The sequence below is a fragment of the Cuculus canorus genome, chromosome 29, assembly GCF_017976375.1.
Source record: "Cuculus canorus isolate bCucCan1 chromosome 29, bCucCan1.pri, whole genome shotgun sequence".
In the NCBI taxonomy this organism is placed as follows: domain Eukaryota; kingdom Metazoa; phylum Chordata; class Aves; order Cuculiformes; family Cuculidae; genus Cuculus; species Cuculus canorus.
Genome location: NC_071429.1, coordinates 2761881 through 2778900, shown reverse-complemented (window position 1 = coordinate 2778900; position 17020 = coordinate 2761881). Strand labels below are relative to the sequence as shown.

Genomic DNA, 17020 nt, shown 5'->3' with positions numbered 1-17020 from the left:
TTGTGCTGGGTCAGCTCGGAATACTGATTTGTTTGGATGGCTCTTTGGGAAAGAGCGGCTCGCCTTGGTTTCTGATTGTTTTGCTGGTGGTGGTGAAGAGGCAGTCAGCATTCTGCCATCCTCCTCGCCTTCCCCGTTAAACAAGTGTGCTTTTCTACAGCAGTACCTGACCTAGGGAATGGAATAGCAGGCTTTGACACAAAATCGCTCACCATGCATCCTTCCCAGAGCCCCTCGTCTCTCCGGCAGCGGCCTGAGCAGAGGAGCGCTAGCAGGTCTCTGTCCAGATCAGCAGCGAGCAACCCAACTCCTGCGTCCCTGTCTGTCGCGCGGCTGGAAGATGTTCCGGTTTCACCTACAAACAAGAAGCAGGGTAAGGCCTGAGGGGCTGCACGCTCTCCGATGTCAGAGCAGGTTGCTGCTGGCCAAATTCTCACTGTCTCTTCTGTGGTGTCACTGTCAGACGCAGCGTGAGGCGCAACGGACTTTGATTTTAATGCGAGCTAACGTGCTGCTTATTATCTGGCCAGTGACTCGCCCTCTGCTCCTCCTCTTCCCTGAGCACAGCGGGGATCTTGACAGCAGTTTAGATGTAGTGCCTGGAGCAGCAAACCCATGTGTGAGCGAATCCAAGGAGGCAGCAGCCGGTCTCGCTGCATACGTTTATCCCATTCTTCCAAGGGCTTCAGCACGGAGCCTTTAGGTTGTTTCTCATCTTTTGTGAGAATCTGTCGCAAGGCCAGGAGTTGGGACCAGTCCCGTTACAAGAACTGACAGCCGCCTCCTCCTTTTCCCTCTTCCGTGTACTTTCTCCATAGCTGAGTTCTTGTGGTAACAAATGGGGACAGGAGGGACCTCAGGAACCCCGGCTGTGAGGGCGGTTGTTGTACTCGGCACAGGGAGATGGGGTGATGGAAGTTCACCTCCCTGCTGCCTGCAGAAACTGTGCCGAGCGGTGGTTGATGTAGCCTGGCAGGGAGAAGCGTGGGCAGGGCGATAGAATCATAGAATCCTGGAATGGTTTGGGTTGGAATGGACCTCAAAGCCACCCAGTTCCAATCCCTAGCCATGGGCAGGGACACCTCCCACTGGGTCTGGAGGCTCCAAGTTCATCCATCCTGGCCTTGAACACCTCCAGGGATGGGGCAGCCACAACTTCCCGGGCAGGATGATATTCCCTGCTGTCAGCTGAGATGCAGGGACTGACCTTGGCAGCTATAACCAGGCCTCTCAGCTCCCAATTTAATGAAACAGCCCGGATTTTCATTTCCGAGATAATTTCCTTCCTTAGGCAAAGGCTCCTTTCATTCCGTTTAGCGATACGGCGTGGGTCTGTTGAGCAGGCTGTGTTTCGCTTGTCATCACTCTCCAGCACAAAAGCAACTCCGAGGTGCATTGAGTTTCTCTCAAGTAGTTGAAGATGTGCAGGGACATCCCTGCTCGTAGAGAGAAACTCAGCATGGCTTGGAGAAACTTTCCCTGATAAGAAAATCTCTCACACTGTCCCTGCTGAACCTGCTGGGGAAGGGAAAGGGCAATAAGAACCCAAACAGTGTCTGGGCTTAAAATCGGAGGGAATGACCTGTCTGGATTTCACCCTTCTGGGAGGGTTTGGCCATGCTTTGACGTGGCTGGTGGAGTTCGCTCTGTCTCTTGGTAGGTTCTAATATCGAAAAATCGGTGAAGGATCTCCAGCGCTGCACGGTCTCGCTGGCTCGGTACCGGGTGGTGGTGAAGGAGGAGATGGATGCATCCATCAAGAAGATGAAGCAAGCCTTTGCAGAGCTGCAGAGCAGGTGAGTTCAGTGTGGGGACAAATCCAGGTGTTAAGGCTTAAAAACAGTACATCAGGAATAAGACTCTTTAGTTAGGTTAAAAGCCTGCTGGTGGTTGCCCCAGCACTGTCTGTAAAGAATAAACTAGAGTCTAAACTCCTGCGCTCCACAGCGTTTAGCGGCTGCTGCTCTGGGCAGCTCTGCGAGGCCTGTCTTTGAGCAGCCGTCCCTTGCGTGTGGTGGGATGCTCACGCGCTCTTCGGGGCTTGGGTGCATCCATCAGGTCTCCAATGAGCTGCAGCGTCGGTACAAGGCAGTTGTCCTGACTCTCTTAAAGTCCCTTTAGCCCAGCTAATGCGAGGAGCTGGCGGGATAACGCGCTGTCAGCTGGGTGCTGTGTAGAAGGGGCCTGCTGGGAGCTCGGAGCAGCAGTGTGCGTCCGTTTAAATTACAAATGTTTGTTTCTAAATCGTCAAATCATGGCTCAATATAATGTAGAAGAGAGGGATCCTTCTGAAGGTGTGAGTACACATCAGAGATCGCCCTGCACGGCATCGCCTCCTCCGTTTGAAGACAAACCTTTAATATTGTGCACGATGTTCCCTCTGAGTTAATTGGGTCTTGTTTTAATGAACGCCTTTATTGGTTTGGCTAAGTGCTTTAAGATGAGATTCCGAAGGGGTGAACCTCAGGTACTCGCGCTGTCCCCGCTGATTGAATCCATTACTGAGGAATTGTTCTTGGTTAGACAAACACGATTGCTTTAGTAAAGAAATATTCATAAGAAACAGCGAGCTCTCCGTGCCCGCAGGAACGTTTGACAAGTAACCAATGTGCTGCTGCTGCATCGAGGCGTTGAAGTAGGGAGTTGGCAGCCGTGCGGATCCATGTCAGAAGCTGTCTGTGTCGGAAAACCTCTGTGGCCTCGGAGCAGGAGCGTTTAGCGGTGGGGATGCAGGGAGCCGAGTGCTGAAGCCTTCAGCAAATGCCATTGTTCAGCGTAGACAGCTTCTGTGCTTGTCCTTGCGCTGAACTTTGCCACCAGGAAGGGCTCTCCTGAAGCCGGTGGAATTCTGCTTGGTGCTTAAAACAGACTAACGTCTTCATAGGTGACTTTGAAACGTCCCAAGGACGTGAGACCAAACTAGGCAGGGTTAAAGGCATCGGTAGGCTCTGCCCTGCATTCTTGTGCTGAGAGTTGGGGTCTCCAAGCCAAAGCCAGACGTGGAGCTCCCAGTGCCTCCAGTCCTTTAGAAAAGCTGCAGTGTAAGGGGATTTTACCCTGTCAGTAGCTGAGGAATTTTCGGCCGTGACTCAGGTTTGGGTTTAGGAGTATTGTGTCATGCTTCGTGAGTGGCTTTGTCTACTGCTTCGGTGTCATCACTGCATACAGTGGGGTTTGTTGTTCAGTTTGGTCTGCGCCTCTGCAGTTCTAACATCTGGGAAAGCCTCTCCTTGCTATGGAAAATGTCATTCTCATGGCTAATGCGTCTGTAAGTAATTCCTCACCCTTTGACTTACGTTATTCCCTATAAAACACATACGTCATGTTTGGGAAGGTTAAAGGCTCAAGTCCGGTCCTGCAGTCTCGCTCTGATAAGCTGAGCCGGCAGTGAGCAAAGCAGGACATGCGGTTCCGTGAGCGGGGACGTGAGTGCCTGCCTGGAACAGGGCCACCAGGAACCTCCTTTGGCAAATGCCAACTAGAGGAGCTGCCCAGCAGGATGCCGCGGCGGCGAGGTCGATAAGCAGTGACTGCGCAGCCAGGGCCGTTTGGCTCCGTGGATTCCCTTTCCTTTTCGTGAGAGGGATGCAGTCATCGGGGAGATGAGGTGTCAATTGTACCTTCACGATTTTTCTGTTGTGTTTCTGTTTTTCCAATTGCCTTTGTGACCCAGAGAATAATTAGTGTGGTTTTAAATCAGGCAGGATCCAGTAGTTCCGTTTTCCTACTGAGCTGCCACTCCTGCTGGCCTCCTACCAAAGGAGAACCTGGTTTAGGAGCAGGTTTGTTCAGCTGAAATGAGATATTTGAGTAGCAACGCTTGGCCTGGTTTAACTTCTGCCTGTCCGGGCTGCCCTCCCAATCCCCTTTGAACCAGGGAGGCTCCTGGAGTCCGTGCCCTTCATCTTCTCCCGGTCTCCAACATGCTCTGTCAGTGAGCGAGTGCTGAGAAGGAGACTTGAGTGCTGGGCTCGTGCCCAGCCTGTATCCCAGTCTCTGGAATCCATCCTCTTGGAGTGCGCATGCAGCAGTAGCTGCTTTGGCTTCCCTTCTTTGAGAGGGTCAGGAACCCGACCGAGGGAATCCTCACCATCCTTATTTTCCTGAATATTTTGCTTTCTGCTGACAGGGAAAGCAGCCTGTCAGGAAAACAAAGCCCCTGAGCCTTTGCGAGTGGTGCGGGTGAGTGCAGCGTGCAGGGTTCGAGCTGTCTTGCTGCAGGGATGGCCGCTGTGTGCCTTGTGTTGAGCGTCACCCTTGCTTCCCTGTGGCAGAGCAGCCGGGCCTGCTTCCAGCCCCCCTGGATCGCAGTCCATCGCCAAGATCGCTGCGTTCCAGCCCCAGGGAAGTGACCCCAAACAGCCATTTTCTTTCCTAAACAGGCACAATCCTGCTTGACTGAGCTGCCGTGCAGCCGAGTGCGTCTCTTCAGATGTTTGGGCCGTGATCGAATGTTCAGCTTTATTTCATCTCAGTTATCATTTCATCCGCTTCCCCTTTCTCTTCCTTGCATGTGGGCATCCTTTCCTAAGCCCGTTCTTTCTGGCAGGGGCGGACGCCCTCTCCATCCTGTGTGGGATCCCGTCTCCCAGAATGCGTGCGAGAGGCAGAATCCAAGCAGATCCAGCAGAAGGAAGCGATTTTGTTTGAGGAGAAGCCGTGCAGGACGAGGAGCGGTGGGGTCTGATGGAATCACTCAGCACGCACACCCCAGGCAGAGCCACTTGACCTTTGTTCCTCCACCAGCCCAGCTGTAAAATTGGGTAAAGGCCTCCAGCTGAGCTCTCTGAGTAAATTAAATCACAGCGAGATGTGGCCTGTGAGCTGTGCCAAGGTGCGTGCGCGCCTGCCTGGCGGAACGAGCCTGGAATGGCCCACGGAAAGCGGGTGTTGGCTCTGCGTGTTCAGGGAGGAGGCAGCGGGAAAGGTGCGGCGCGACCAGGTTCTGTGGCACCAGAGCCACCAGGCTGTTCAGGCACTCGAATTAATCATTAAGGCTGCGTTCACACCTGGACCTCTCCGAGCTCCGGTGGTTCCTGCTCCTGGTGGGGGTCTGGGCGGGAGGCCCCTGGGGTATCTCCCTTCACCCTGCCTGCAGGGCCAAGCTGCTCCGCTCTGGGAATGGCTGGAAAGGAGGTGAAGTCTTATTAGCGTCTCTTTTGACACACGCTGTTGTATTTGCGCAGTTGGGCTGCAAGAGCCTGACCTGGATCAAGCCCCCGCTGCGCTCCGAGCAGAAACAATTCCTGCCCTGAAAAGGCAGATGGACAGAGCGATAAATCAACAGAAGAAGCCAAATGTCAAAGCCGCTGTTCAGAGGGAATTGTTTAAATTGATCTTGCCTCAGCCCTCCCTGACACGTGGAGGAGCGGGAGCGGCGGTTCCAGTTTGCATTTCAGATGTGCTCTGCTTTCCCGTTCAGATGGTCTTTGGAATCAATAATTCTTCCTGTTTTCAAGCAAACCTTTCGCACTGAAGCTGTGTGTGGTGGGCGTGGAGGGGCTGCCCCCGCGCCCTGCTGGTACCCGAGCTCCATTCCGTGTCGGTGCTGCGAGTGTCACCCAGTCCATGCGCGGGAGGGAGAGTTTGCTTTTATATTTCATAGAATCCTGGAGTGGGTTGGGTTGGAAGAGACCTCAAAGCCCATCCAGTTCCACCCCTGCCATGGGCAGGAACACCTCCCACTGGATCAGAGACTCCGAGTCCCTGGCCTGGAACCCTCCAGGGATGGGGCAGCCACCGCTGCTCTGGGTAAAATCGTCATAGTGAAGTATTTCTTCCTAAGGTCTAATTTAGGGAACAGAAACCGAAATGAGCCCGGTTAACTACCCGGATGCGTTCAAGCCGCAGCAAGTGAGACTGAAGGTGCAGAAGGTGCAGCTGAGAGGGAACCACAAAAGCAGTGTTTGCAGGGAGGGCGTCTGTGAGGATTCCTTACAGTAAAGAACAGCCTGACCAGTGCCTGCCCCTGGCCAGGGTGGGAGCACTTGAATTTCCTCTTCTGCTTTCCTAATGACCTGAACTACTTGATGTGCCCATCTCCAAGGGCAAGAGTTCTCTTGCCATGGCCTTCGGGGAGCTCTCTGGCTGCTCTGCCGTTCCGGAAGGTGCTCGGTAGCCTCGATTTGCTAAATTTGGCCAGCCGGTAGCCGTGCGGCTCTGCTTGCGTAAAGGCGGCTGCCGTGTTCCTCGAGGGAACCGTGGTCTCATGGCAACAGGCACACTCAAGGCAAGCTGGAGCCTCCTGGTGAGGGGAGATGCTTCCTGCGACCCGCTTCGCTGCTCCCGACCCACTCCTGTGTTTCCCACTGTGGCCAAAACATCCCCAAGCCATAGGAGAGGCCTGGATGGTGAAGCAATGCGGCTGCAGGTGACCTGGTGGTTGGAGGCCGTAGCTTCATCCCGGCCGTACCGATGAAAGGGTGTGTGAGGCTCCCGTGGCAATCCATGGGGTACAAACCTCCAGAGAAGCAGCAGCGAGCACCAGGACCGGGGTTTTGGATTTAGAAGGCCTGTTTGGTTGGCTGAAATGAGCTGATGAGGGCATAAGAGCAAAGCTTTGCGTGGCACCCAGAGGGGATGGGTCCTGAATGCCCCACTCCTGCTCTCCTGCATCCCCATCCTGCCCCGCTGCTTGTTGGTTCTGTGTTTTGAGTGACTCTGAAGCATTGTGCCCAGTTTTTCTTTGGTGATAAAGTCCAGTGGAGCGCAGCTTCCTGCAGCACCGCGGCTGCCGCTCCCCTTGCCAAGGTGGCTCTGACCTTATCGGAGTAAGTTGACCATGTACCCGGTGGGTTGTTGGGAACGCCGGTCCGTGCTGACCAGAGCTGGGAGCAAGTTTAACGCCAAGACACAAACTCCTCAGCTTCCAGAACAAAAGCCCAGGGCTGGGAGCAGTGACATGAGCTCCTGCTGCCATCTGCCGGTCCCTCCTGCTGCCTGGAAACCCTCCTGCCGCTCTCCTTGCAGTGGGATCTCTTTCTCCTCTTTGTTTAGTAATAAATCTCTTCCCTTTTTCTTTATTTCCCCCCAGCCTCATGGATCGGGAGGTGGCTTTGCTGGCAGAGATGGACAAAGTGAAAGCAGAAGCAAGTAAGGCTTCATCTTTCTCCTAACAAGTGCCCACCTGGGGAGCTGTGGGTGTTGCTGCACGGGGGGAGAGAGCTCCCAGCAGCAGATTCCTGTGGTTTACCCCCTGTTCACATCGTTCCTAAATTCCTGGCTCTGCCCCTGAACAAAACTGGCTCCTGGGCTCGAGCTGGGTCGCATGTGCAGCTGACACGGCTGGTAGTTCCCATCCTCTTTGAGGCCTTTGCTCTATGCCTTGTTAAAGGGTGGGAACAAAACTGCTTTCTGACGTTGGAGGCCATTCCCGAAAACCTTGGCATTTCTGGGGAGCTGGAGAAGGCTTTTTCCCGGTGCGGGTGGGCAGTGATCCACAGGGACACCCCCACCAGCAGCACGGAACCCCATGGTTTAGGGGGTGGCAGGGAAGCAGCCTGGGAAGAGCGGCAAATCTGCTGCCAGAGCCGCGCGTCTGTGCCCCTCATGGAGTCAGCTCAGGTTCTGTCTGTGCCGGGAGACGTAAATCACTGCCACAAGGAGCTGCCGGGGCTGCCGGGGAGCTGGCACAGCGCTGTAGAGGGAGCGGGGGACCTGTTGGTTACCAGTAAGGGGCCGGTTTAACTCTGGTGGGGCTGTCTTGGTGCCGATGCTGCCTGAGCCGTGCTCTGGTTTGCAGTGGAAATTCTGGTCAGCCGCCAGAAGAAGGCAGAAGCCCTGAAGAAGATGACGGATGTGGCAGTGCGGATGTCGGAGGAGCAGCTGGTCGAGCTCAGAGCCGACATAAAGGTGAGCTCTGTCTGATCCAACCTAATCTCCCCTAGACGTGGTGGTGCAGGAATTATGTAGCCGCCACCTTGTCTGTGGTAAGAATTATGCGGATGCTATGTCAGCGGGGCCCAGCCCTCGGTTCCTGCTCAAAGGAGACGAGTCACCAGCCCGCTGAGTAAATAAGCCCTTTCTTTACCTGACGCGCATAGCAGCCGGAGCTGGCGCCTCCGAGAAGGGAGCCCTGCCCTGGATCGCGCAGCCCCTTACACCCGCATCTCAATCCTGGTCAGGGATCTCTCCGTTCCCTACTGGTTTTCATGGTTGCTGACCTTCTGCAGTGACCTCATTCTCTTGGAATTGCTTCCCTGGTTCTCATCCCCTTCGTTCCATTCCTATCTGTTGGATTCAGACAGTTCTGTGTTGGCAGCGCGGGTTTTAGCGGAACGTTTGTTCCCGGACAGCTTGTGCAGTCTCAGCCTTCAACAACTTCAGTTTCCAGCACTGTGCTGATGTTTCTGTAACCTCCTGCGGTTCCGACACCTCTGAGAGCCGCTCTGTGTTGTGTGGGAGCCTTTCCTTGTGTCCATGCTTCTCAAATTCCTCACCGGTGCTCTGCACGCTGCAGCCACACGCAGGACACCAGACACCTCAATCTTAATTTAAGATAATTGGGTTTATAAAATACTAATCCAAACGTGTACCCTGGTGAGGGAAACCCACCTTTCACTGGGACCTGGCAGAGGCCACAGCTTTGTGCGTGGTTGTGAAACCTCTGGCTGGCACACGATATTGGTGTTTTCCCAACCTCTGCCTTTTCCCGACATCGTGAGAACCATCCCGCTGCGCCTCGGGGACTTTAATATTCCATAAAATGCCTCCAGCACACCAGCTGCTGCCACAGGAGGTCAGTGCGAAGTTGCATCCATTAAACTCCAGCTTGGACACTCAGCCCACAGCAGGATTAGTGCTGCTGGGAACCTGGGAGCATCCAGAGGGCTGTGCGGTGGTGATTTTCCAGCTCTGAGCCAGGCAGAGCGGAGCTGCTCTTGGACCCAGTTAACGCACACCTCGGCTGGAGCCTGGGCAAGCGCTGGAACTGATGGATTCAGATTCCCGGAGTGGGTTGGGTTGGAAGGGACCTCAAAGCCCATCCAGTTCCACCCCTGCCATGGGCAGGGACACCTCCCACTGGATCAGGGGCTCCAAGCCCCATCCAACCTGGCCTTAAACCCCTTCAGGGATGGGGCAGCCCCACTGCTCTGGGCAACATCTTCAAAATTAAGAATTTCTCCCTAAGATCTCATCTCAATCTCCCCTCTTTCATCTCAAAACCGTTTCCCTCATCCTGTCCCTGTGCTCCCTCATTGAGCGCCCCTCCCCAGTTTTCCTGTAGGCAAATTACACTGAAAACAACCTGGTTTCCTCTTTCCAGGTGTCCTAGCAGCCATTCATCTTCTCTCCAAGGGTTTATCCAAGCAGCACTCAGTTCAGATTCCTGTTTCTGGGTGAGAAGGGCTGCCTTTCACCTCCGATTTCTGTGCACAGAGTGAATTAACGCCTATGATTTCCCTTTTCTGCCAGCACTTTGTGAGCGAGCGCAAGTACGATGAGGACCTGGGCAGGGTGGCGCGCTTCACCTGCGACCTTGATGCGCTGAAGAAAAGCATCGCCTCCTTTGGCCAAGGTGAGCCGGGTGGGAGCCTGGGCAGTGCCGGGGTCTCCATCACCACCTTTCCATTGCCAAAACCCTGCATGTGTGTCCAAAAACGTGATAGCAGTGGAACGGGAGTGTTCTGCTCTTCCCCTGCTGCTGCGGGCATTTTGCCCTTGGCAAAAGGGAGTCTGTGCTCCTGCTCTTTGCTGTTGAGCGCTGGTCCCTGATAGAGAATCGCAGACTGATCAGGGTTGGCCGGGCTCTCCGGAGCTCAGCCAGTCCCACTCCTGCTAAGGCAGAGTCACCTCGCACAGGAGCGCATCTCCGGAGGAGACTCCGCACCTCCCTGGGCAGCTGATTCCAGGGCTCCATCACCTTTGCTGGGCTCGCTCCAGTCATTCCTGGTCTTTGCGGAGATGTGGAGCCCAGAACTGGACACAGGGCTTGGGTTGGAGCCTCCCTAGGGCAGAGCAGAGGGGGAGGAGAACCCCCTCACGTCTCCAGGCACCCCAGGATCCCCTTGGCCACCAGAATGCACATTTTGGGGTCTTTCTCTTCCAGTTTCCCATCCAAAGAACAGCTACTCCAGCCGGTCACGGTGCAGCTCTGCCGCCACCACATCCCTGAGCCGTCCTGGTGAGACCCCTGCTCCCTCCGCACCCGCCTGTGCCTCTGTGCCCGCCGCCAGCCTTACCGCCACCAGCAAGAAGCCCTCAGCCTCCGCGGAGGCAGCCCCGGGGAACGCCGGCAGCCGCGCTTCCCAGCCTGCCCGAGAGGTAACCGCACCCTGGCACAGCTCTGGCACGGCACTGCGGAAGCTCGCTCCTCTCTCGGCTCCTCTCCCAATTCCTGAGCCGGGTCCCTCTCTGCCCGGTGCCCTTTGCTGTCGGGTTTTGCACCAGCAGCGCGGTTGAGGGTGCTCAAAAGCTGCCGACCACAGCCTCGCGGTGATGGTTCTGCTTCGGAGCAGACCTGGGGGGTTCCTTTCCCAATTTCCTGCTGGGAAGAGGATGCAGACCAGGATATCGGAGCTGCCTCTGCCACCCCGCGCTCACTCGTCCGCCTTCTTCTCTTCCAGGCTTCCCAGGGGAACAGGAGACCGGGCGCGGGGAACAGGTCTCAGGGCCAGCGCCACGTCGGCCCCACCACCTCCGGGCGCTACAACAGCAGCAACCGGCACAGGACCGGGCCCGGCCAAGCCCGGCAGCAGCCGCCCTCGTCCCCGGCCGCCAGCCCTGGCCAGACTCAGCCCACGGGCCCCCCGCCCTCCAGCACAGAGACCAAGGGGCTCCCGCAGCGGAAGCCTCGCGCCAGCCGGCAGGAGGGAGCCAACTCCTGAGGCGCCCGGGCTCTCGCTTCGTGCCGCGAGGCCCAGGTGAGGCCCGTCAGAGGCTCCTAGGTAGGATGATACCAACGAAGGAACGTTTACACTGCTCCATTCTTGTGCCATTTTCCTTTCTTTTTTCCCCTCCCTTGGGCTGCTTTGTGTTCCTCTCACGTCTGAGCCGGGTCCGGACTCCCCGCGCTGCTGCCTTTCCCTCGCTCTTTTCTCTTCCAAAATCGCCGCTCTCTGGGGGGTCACGGGCAGCGCTGGCCGATCCCCCGCCCGCCTGCCTTCCCTGGGCGCCCACCTCTGGATTTAGCCCCGGAGCAGCGCCCGGTGCTGGTCCATCCCAGCCCACCCCTCGTGCTGGCAGCGAGGAGCTTGACCAGGGGGCTGTGGGCAGGCCTGAAGCTGGGCCCCTCGTCTCTGTTTTGCTGGGGACCCTTCCCCGTTGGCTGGTTTTTGTGTTGAGAATCTCTTTATTTCCCTCACTTCTCCTTTTCCCCTCCCCTCACTTCATCCCTAAATTAAATTTAGAGCAATATCCAGTAACCGAGCTGCTCCCGGAGGTACCGGTTGCACCAGCCCGGCTCTAGCGCCGCGTGAATAAGGATGGGGTTTGTGCCGAGCGTCGTGCTCTGCCGTGTGCTGAATCCCTGGCTCCGGCGCTCGGAGAGGCTGGGGTGGCCCGGGGGCTCCTGGCTTTGCTGCCCCCCTGGTTTCTATGCTGAGGGGAGTGGGGGTGGAGTTGTTTCTCTCTTTAGTTGGTTGAGCAAATTCAATAAAAGAACCCTGACTTTGAGCATTCTCCTCCGCTCCAGCGTTTGCTGCAGGCGCTCCGATCCGCTCGCGCACGGGGGCTGTGGTGAGAACCCAGGAACTGGGGTCCCAGTGGGCCACCGTGAGCCAGCAACGCTGAGTTCCCGTGGGCCACTGATCCCCGAGACCCCCCCGGCTCCCAGTGGGCCGTGAATCCTGGCGCTCCTGGCACCCAAGGGGCCACCAACCCCGGCCCCCCAGGTCCCACTGGGCCACCAAGGCCAGATCCTGCTGGGCCAATGCCTCCAGGACCCCTCCTGCACCCCCTATGGGGCCCCAGCTGCCCCCCAACTCCCTGAGCCACCCCCAGGCCCAGACTTGACCCCCCCCTTTATCAATAAACCATTTTAAGCCCAGACCACAGAGGCTGGGGGGGCTGTGCCCCCCACCCCACCCCCTCTTTATTAGGTGAAAATGCCCAACCCCAGAGTTTGGGGGAGAAGGGAGGGGACTGTGGGTCCCCATCACTGAATGGGAGGGTTGTGGGGACGCCCCCTGCCCCCCTCCCGGGCTGGGGGGGGTCCCAGAAGCACAAGCCCCCCCCTCCCTTGGTCACTGCTGGGCCAGCTTGGCTGCCTCTGCCTTGATGAGGGCGATGAGGTCCTGGTTGATGAGGAAGACGAAGCGAAGGCTGGCGATCTGCGAAGGGGGGGTAAAGGGTGAGGAGAGGGGGGGATAAAGGATGAGCAGGGGGGGGCTCAGCAGCCCCCCACGACCCCCCCACAACTCTCCTCACCTCCACCACTGAGTTGTTGTTCAGCTTCCACTTGTTGCCCCCCAGCACTGGGCGACCGTCGATGTAGATGGGGCGACGGCCTTCGTTAGCGATGAAGAACTCACCGTTGTTCTTTAACTTGATGACGCCTGGAGGGAAAATGGGGGTGAGAGGAGGAGGAGGAGGGGGGTAACAGAGCCCCCCCTGCTCCAGAGCCCCCCCTCGAGCCCCCCAGCCCCTACCCTGCTTGCGGGAGATCTTCCAGGCCGGCCCCTCCAGCGCCAGGTCCACATCAATCTGGTTGTCTTTGGTGGCTCTGCCCAGCGTGATCTGGTGGGGGCAAAGGTGTTGGGGGGGGCCGAGGGGGTGTTTGGGGGGGCTGTGGGGAGTCAAAGGGGTGATGGAAGGTGTTGGGGGACCCGGGGGGCTGCGGCCCTGCACCCACCTCGCGAGAGCGCATCAGGTAGCGCACCATGCGGCCGCGCAGCACGGCCAGCGTCTGGCTGTCGAAATCCGGGGAGCTCATCCCTGCGGGAGAGAGCGCGGAGAGGGGCTGCGGACGGACAGACAGACGGACACGGGGAGGGACAGAGGGATGGATGGATGGAGGGACAGAAGATGGACAGAATGAGGTGGGGGACAGACAGATGTAGGGATGGAGAGATGGCTTTGGGGATGTCCAGAGGGACACAGGGACAGACTGATGGCTTTGGGGATAGACAGACGGCTTCAGGGACGGACAGGGAGATGGACAGACGGTTTCGGGGACAGAAAGAGAGATGGACAGAGGGTTTCAGGGACAGACAGCCTGACAGGACAGACAGACAGACAGACCTGTGATGCTATCCACCAGCACCTGCCACTTGTGCAGCTCCTGCTCCAGCTGCCGGATCTCACGCTTCTGGCGTCGATCGGCCACCGTCAGCTCTGGGGAGGGGCAGAGGGGGTTTGGGGGGGGCTCCCACACCCCCTGTCGCGAGCAGGGGGGGTCCCGGGTCCCTCCCCACCCCCCGAGCCGGACTCACCGTGCTCCAGCGCCTCATCCCGCACATCCCTGCCGAGGAGAAGCCACAGGGTGAGTCGGAGCCCCCCCAGCCCTCCAAAACCCCTCAGGTCACTTTGCTATTGAGCCACAGCCCCCCCAAACCGGCCCCAGCCCCCCCCAAAGCCCCTCACTTGAGTTTGCTGTCATCGAGCATCTCCTCCGCATCTGAGAAGTTCAAGACTTGGTCTCCTTTGGGCAGCGGCTGCACTGGAAGAGGCAAAGGATGGGGGGGTGAGGGGGTGGGGGACAGGGGGGCACAGAAGGGTCCCTCAGGGGGACAGGTGGGGGACAGAGGGGTCCCTCGGGAGGACGGGAGGGGACAGAGGGGTCCCTCGGGGGGACGGGAGGGGACAGAGGAGTCCCTCAGGGGGACAGGTCGGGGACAGAAGGGTCCCTTGGGGGGACGTGAGGGAACAGAGGGGTCCCTCAGGGGGACAGAGGGGTCCCTTGGGAGGACGAGGGGGACAGAGGGGTCCCTCGGGGGGACAGAAGGGTCCCTTGGGGGGGACAGGGTGGGACAGAGGGGTCCTCGGTCTCACCGGTCTGGTCGGCCAGCAGGTAGTACTGCTTCATGAGCTGCCAGTGCAGCTGCAGCGCCTTTGCCGTGCGCGAGGGGTAGAACACGTCGGGGTGCTTGTGCAGCAGCTCCTGGAAGGTGTCGAGCGAGGGCTGGCTGCCCTGCGGAGGGGACAAAGGGGACACAGATGGCAGCCAGGACCCTCCCCAGCGTCCCTGCGAGCCTCCCCTGCCCCGCTGCCGGCCGCCTCGTACCGATCCCACCTGGCTGAGCAGCCGCTCCTCGGCTTTGCTGAAGAGCACTTTGCTCTGGATGGCGGCGATGGCCTCGGGGTGCAGCTGCCGCATGGCCTGGCAGGCCAACCTGCGTGGGGAGGGCCACATGGGACATTAGAGACCCCCCTACAGCCCCCCCCGAGCCGGCTCTGTCCCCTCCAGACCCCGCCCCGCGCTCACTTGGAGATGATGGGATCGTAGAGCAGCGCGTACCAGCGCTCCTGGATCTCCCGCAGGTTAAAGCGGCAGCTGAACTTCACCCCCAGGTGCACCGAGGTCAAATCGTTCGTCTGGAAAAGCCCCCCCCAAAGGGTGAGAAAACAACGCTAAAAATCAGTGGGTTTACTCCAACGAGGGTTCCTGGGGGAGGGCAGCACCCCCCAAGTGAGAAAACAGCCCCAAAACTCAGTGGTTTTACCCCAGCGAGGATCCTCAGGTGAGGAAATGGCTCGAGCAAGGGTGGCTGCACACAATCAGCCCCCCCAGAGTGAGGAAACAGCCCCAAACCCTGCGGTTTTGCCCCAGCGAGGGTCTCCGGTACCCTGCCCGCCCCCCCTCCACCCCCCCCGATCGTTACCTGCAACACAGCATTAATTAGCAGGAGGTCATCAGCAGGTTTCCAGCGGCCCAAGTCCTTGGTCACCTGCAGGGGCTGTTTGCTCTTCTTCATCCGCTTGGCCAGGCCGGCGGTCGGCACCGGGCTGGGCGCGACGGGCGCGGACACCGACTTGGAGACCTGGGTGGGGTGAAACCAAGAGAGTTTTGGGGGGCTCTTTGAGCTCCTCAACCCCTTTCCAGGGGTCCCTGACAGGTTCCTCACCTTCTTCTTCTCGCTGGAGGAAGGCTCGCTGCCTGAGCAACGCCCCGGCTCGACGACGCCGGCGCCTTTGGCGCGGCTGGAGGATTTGGCGAGGCTGCTCTCTACCAGCTCATCGTCAAACTTCTTCCGCTTGATGAACCTGGAGGAAACGAGGGGGCTTGGAGTTTCGGGGACCCCCAAAGCATGGTGAGGTCACCCCAAAGCACGGTGAGGTCACCCCTTTGTGTTCCTTCATCCGCTCTCCCAGTACCTGGAGGAGCTGCGGCGCTTGGGGATGGCGCCCGAGGCCTGGTTCGAGCCCCGCTTTGGCCCCGCCAGCGACTCCTCGTCCTCGGAGCGGCTCGTCGCGCCCGACGCCATCAGGCCGGAGGACAGCAAGGCTGCGGGGACACGGGAGATGGGGGGCCCGGCCCCAAAAAACGCCCTGGGGGGGGGGCAGATTTCCTGGGGGGAGGTGGAATGGGTGGGGATAGGGGGGACGTAGAATGAGGGAGGAGCAGTGGGGGGACGTGGGATGAGGGGAGGAAAGAGGGGGCATGGAATGAGGGGAATAGGGGGACGTGGAATGGGGAGGAGGAGAGGAGGATGTGGAACGGAGGAGGAATAGAAGGGACATGGAATGGGGAGGGAGTGGGGGACGTGGGATGGAGGAGGAATAGGGGGAATGGAGGTGATGGGGGCCCGCTGGGCCCCAGGGCCCTGCCGGTCTCTCCCGCACTCCCTCCAACCCACGGAGGACTCGGATCCCGCCCCGGTACCGGCCCCGCGGCCTCACCATTCCCGGCAGCGGCGGCTCCAGCGCCCCCACCTCCATGGACGGCAGCGCTTCCGGGATCGCCCCGGAAATAGACGCGATGCCTCATCACGCGCTCTGACGCGGAGAAGGGCACCGCCATCTGCAAAGCCCCTCCGCGCCTCTGCGCGAGGCGCCATCTTGACTGAGGGCAGAGCCATCTTGGCTGAGGGCAGAGCCGCCCCCCTCGTCTTTCTGGGCGGCCGTTGCCGCTGGGGCGGGAGCTGCCGAGCCGAAACCACAGGTGGGATGGGGAGGGGGCTCCGTTATCCCAGCAGGCAGCGCTTGGACCGGGCTGGCAGTGAGGGCTCCTTGGAACCGCCACACCCATCATGGCGGGCCCTGCCACACCCATCATGGCGGCCCCGACACCCCATCATGGCGGCCACTCCTACCCTGGGCCTCTGGGGGGTTTGTAGGCCCTGAGCGAAGCACTGCCAGCGGCTCTGCAGAATGTAGCACCTGTACCCATCTCTCAACCAATCCTACGAGCTAATGAATGGCCGAGCCCTCTCCTTTTGCCATATTTGAGGCACAGAACCACAGGGGAAGCATCAAAGGCTGCAGAGAAATGGCATCCGGACAGAGCTTTGGGAGTCAAAATGATGGGAATTCAATATACCCCTTATTTTGGACATTATACGAGACCTCGAATGAGGCTGGACGCCAAGAAAATAGAGCGGGGGCGGCTTTGCAGAGCTCAGAGTCAATAAAGGACTGCGGAGCTTGCATGAGGGGAGGACACGTGTTATAATTAATTGGGAAATGTGATTAATGGGACACCTCCCACCGGATCAGGTGCCCAAGGCCCATCCAACCCGGCCTGGAACCCCTCCAGGGATGCGGCAGCCACAGCTTCCCTGTTCCAGGGCCTCCCCACTCTCATAGTGAAGAATTCTTCCTCATGTCCAGTCTAACTCTGCCCCTCTCCAGTTCATCCCCGTTCCCCCTCGTCCCATCCCCACAGCCTTTACGAACAGCCCCTCTCCAGCTTTCCTGGAGCCCCTTCAGGTACTGGAAGGTCACTATGAGATCTCCTCGGAGCCTTCTCTTCTCCAGGCTGAACAACCCCAACTCTCTCAGCCTGTCCTCGCACAGGAGGTTCTCCATCCCTCGCAGCATCCTTGGAGCCTCCTCTGGACCCGTTCCAACAGCTCCATCTCCTTCTTACATTGAGGATTCCAGAACTGGACCCAATCCTCCAGATGAGGTCTCACAGAGAGGA

At 58.7% G+C, this 17020-nt stretch overlaps 2 protein-coding genes across 5 annotated transcripts in view; one reads left to right on the top strand and one right to left on the bottom strand.

The window, feature by feature from the left end:
• The window catches only part of SPATS2 (spermatogenesis associated serine rich 2), a 28507-nt gene extending 16757 nt beyond the window's left edge, over positions 1–11750 (top strand). For 3 of the 4 annotated variants that reach the window (XM_054051379.1, XM_054051381.1, XM_054051380.1), the window contains exons 7-13: positions 161–373; positions 1661–1796; positions 7034–7092; positions 7742–7851; positions 9415–9517; positions 10049–10263; positions 10566–11747. In XM_054051379.1, coding sequence (XP_053907354.1) covers positions 161–373; positions 1661–1796; positions 7034–7092; positions 7742–7851; positions 9415–9517; positions 10049–10263; positions 10566–10826 — 1097 coding nt within the window. In that variant the 3' untranslated portion in view covers positions 10827–11747. Of the gene's footprint in view, positions 1–160; positions 374–1660; positions 1797–7033; positions 7093–7741; positions 7852–9414; positions 9518–10048; positions 10264–10565 lie in introns of all 4 variants that reach the window. The other variant, XM_054051382.1, reaches the window with a different exon arrangement.
• Positions 11751–12039: 289 nt separating this feature from the next.
• Positions 12040–15837, bottom strand: MCRS1 (microspherule protein 1). Its single transcript, XM_054051383.1, has 14 exons — positions 15778–15837; positions 15253–15382; positions 15003–15141; positions 14760–14918; positions 14363–14472; positions 14162–14270; positions 13930–14068; positions 13522–13597; positions 13371–13399; positions 13180–13272; positions 12791–12873; positions 12588–12675; positions 12367–12494; positions 12040–12269 (listed from the first exon to the last, which is right to left on the bottom strand). Exons 2-14 carry the CDS (start codon positions 15360–15362, stop codon positions 12183–12185), a joined length of 1350 nt encoding a protein of 449 aa, XP_053907358.1. The 5' UTR covers positions 15363–15382; positions 15778–15837; the 3' UTR covers positions 12040–12182.
• Positions 15838–17020: the final 1183 nt, after the last annotated feature.

What these genes read in the sequence shown, in the direction of transcription:
- MCRS1 (XM_054051383.1), bottom strand. Translation starts at nt 15,362, where the DNA reads ATGGCGTCGGGCGCGACGAGCCGCTCCGAGGACGAGGAGTCGCTGGCG. An exon ending in CTCGATGACAGCAAACTCAA is followed by an intron (nt 13,400 to 13,521) that starts GTGAGGGGCTTT and finishes TCTCCTCGGCAG; the next exon opens with GGATGTGCGGGATGAGGCGC. An exon ending in GAAGATCTCCCGCAAGCAGG is followed by an intron (nt 12,495 to 12,587) that starts GTAGGGGCTGGG and finishes TTTTCCCTCCAG; the next exon opens with GCGTCATCAAGTTAAAGAAC.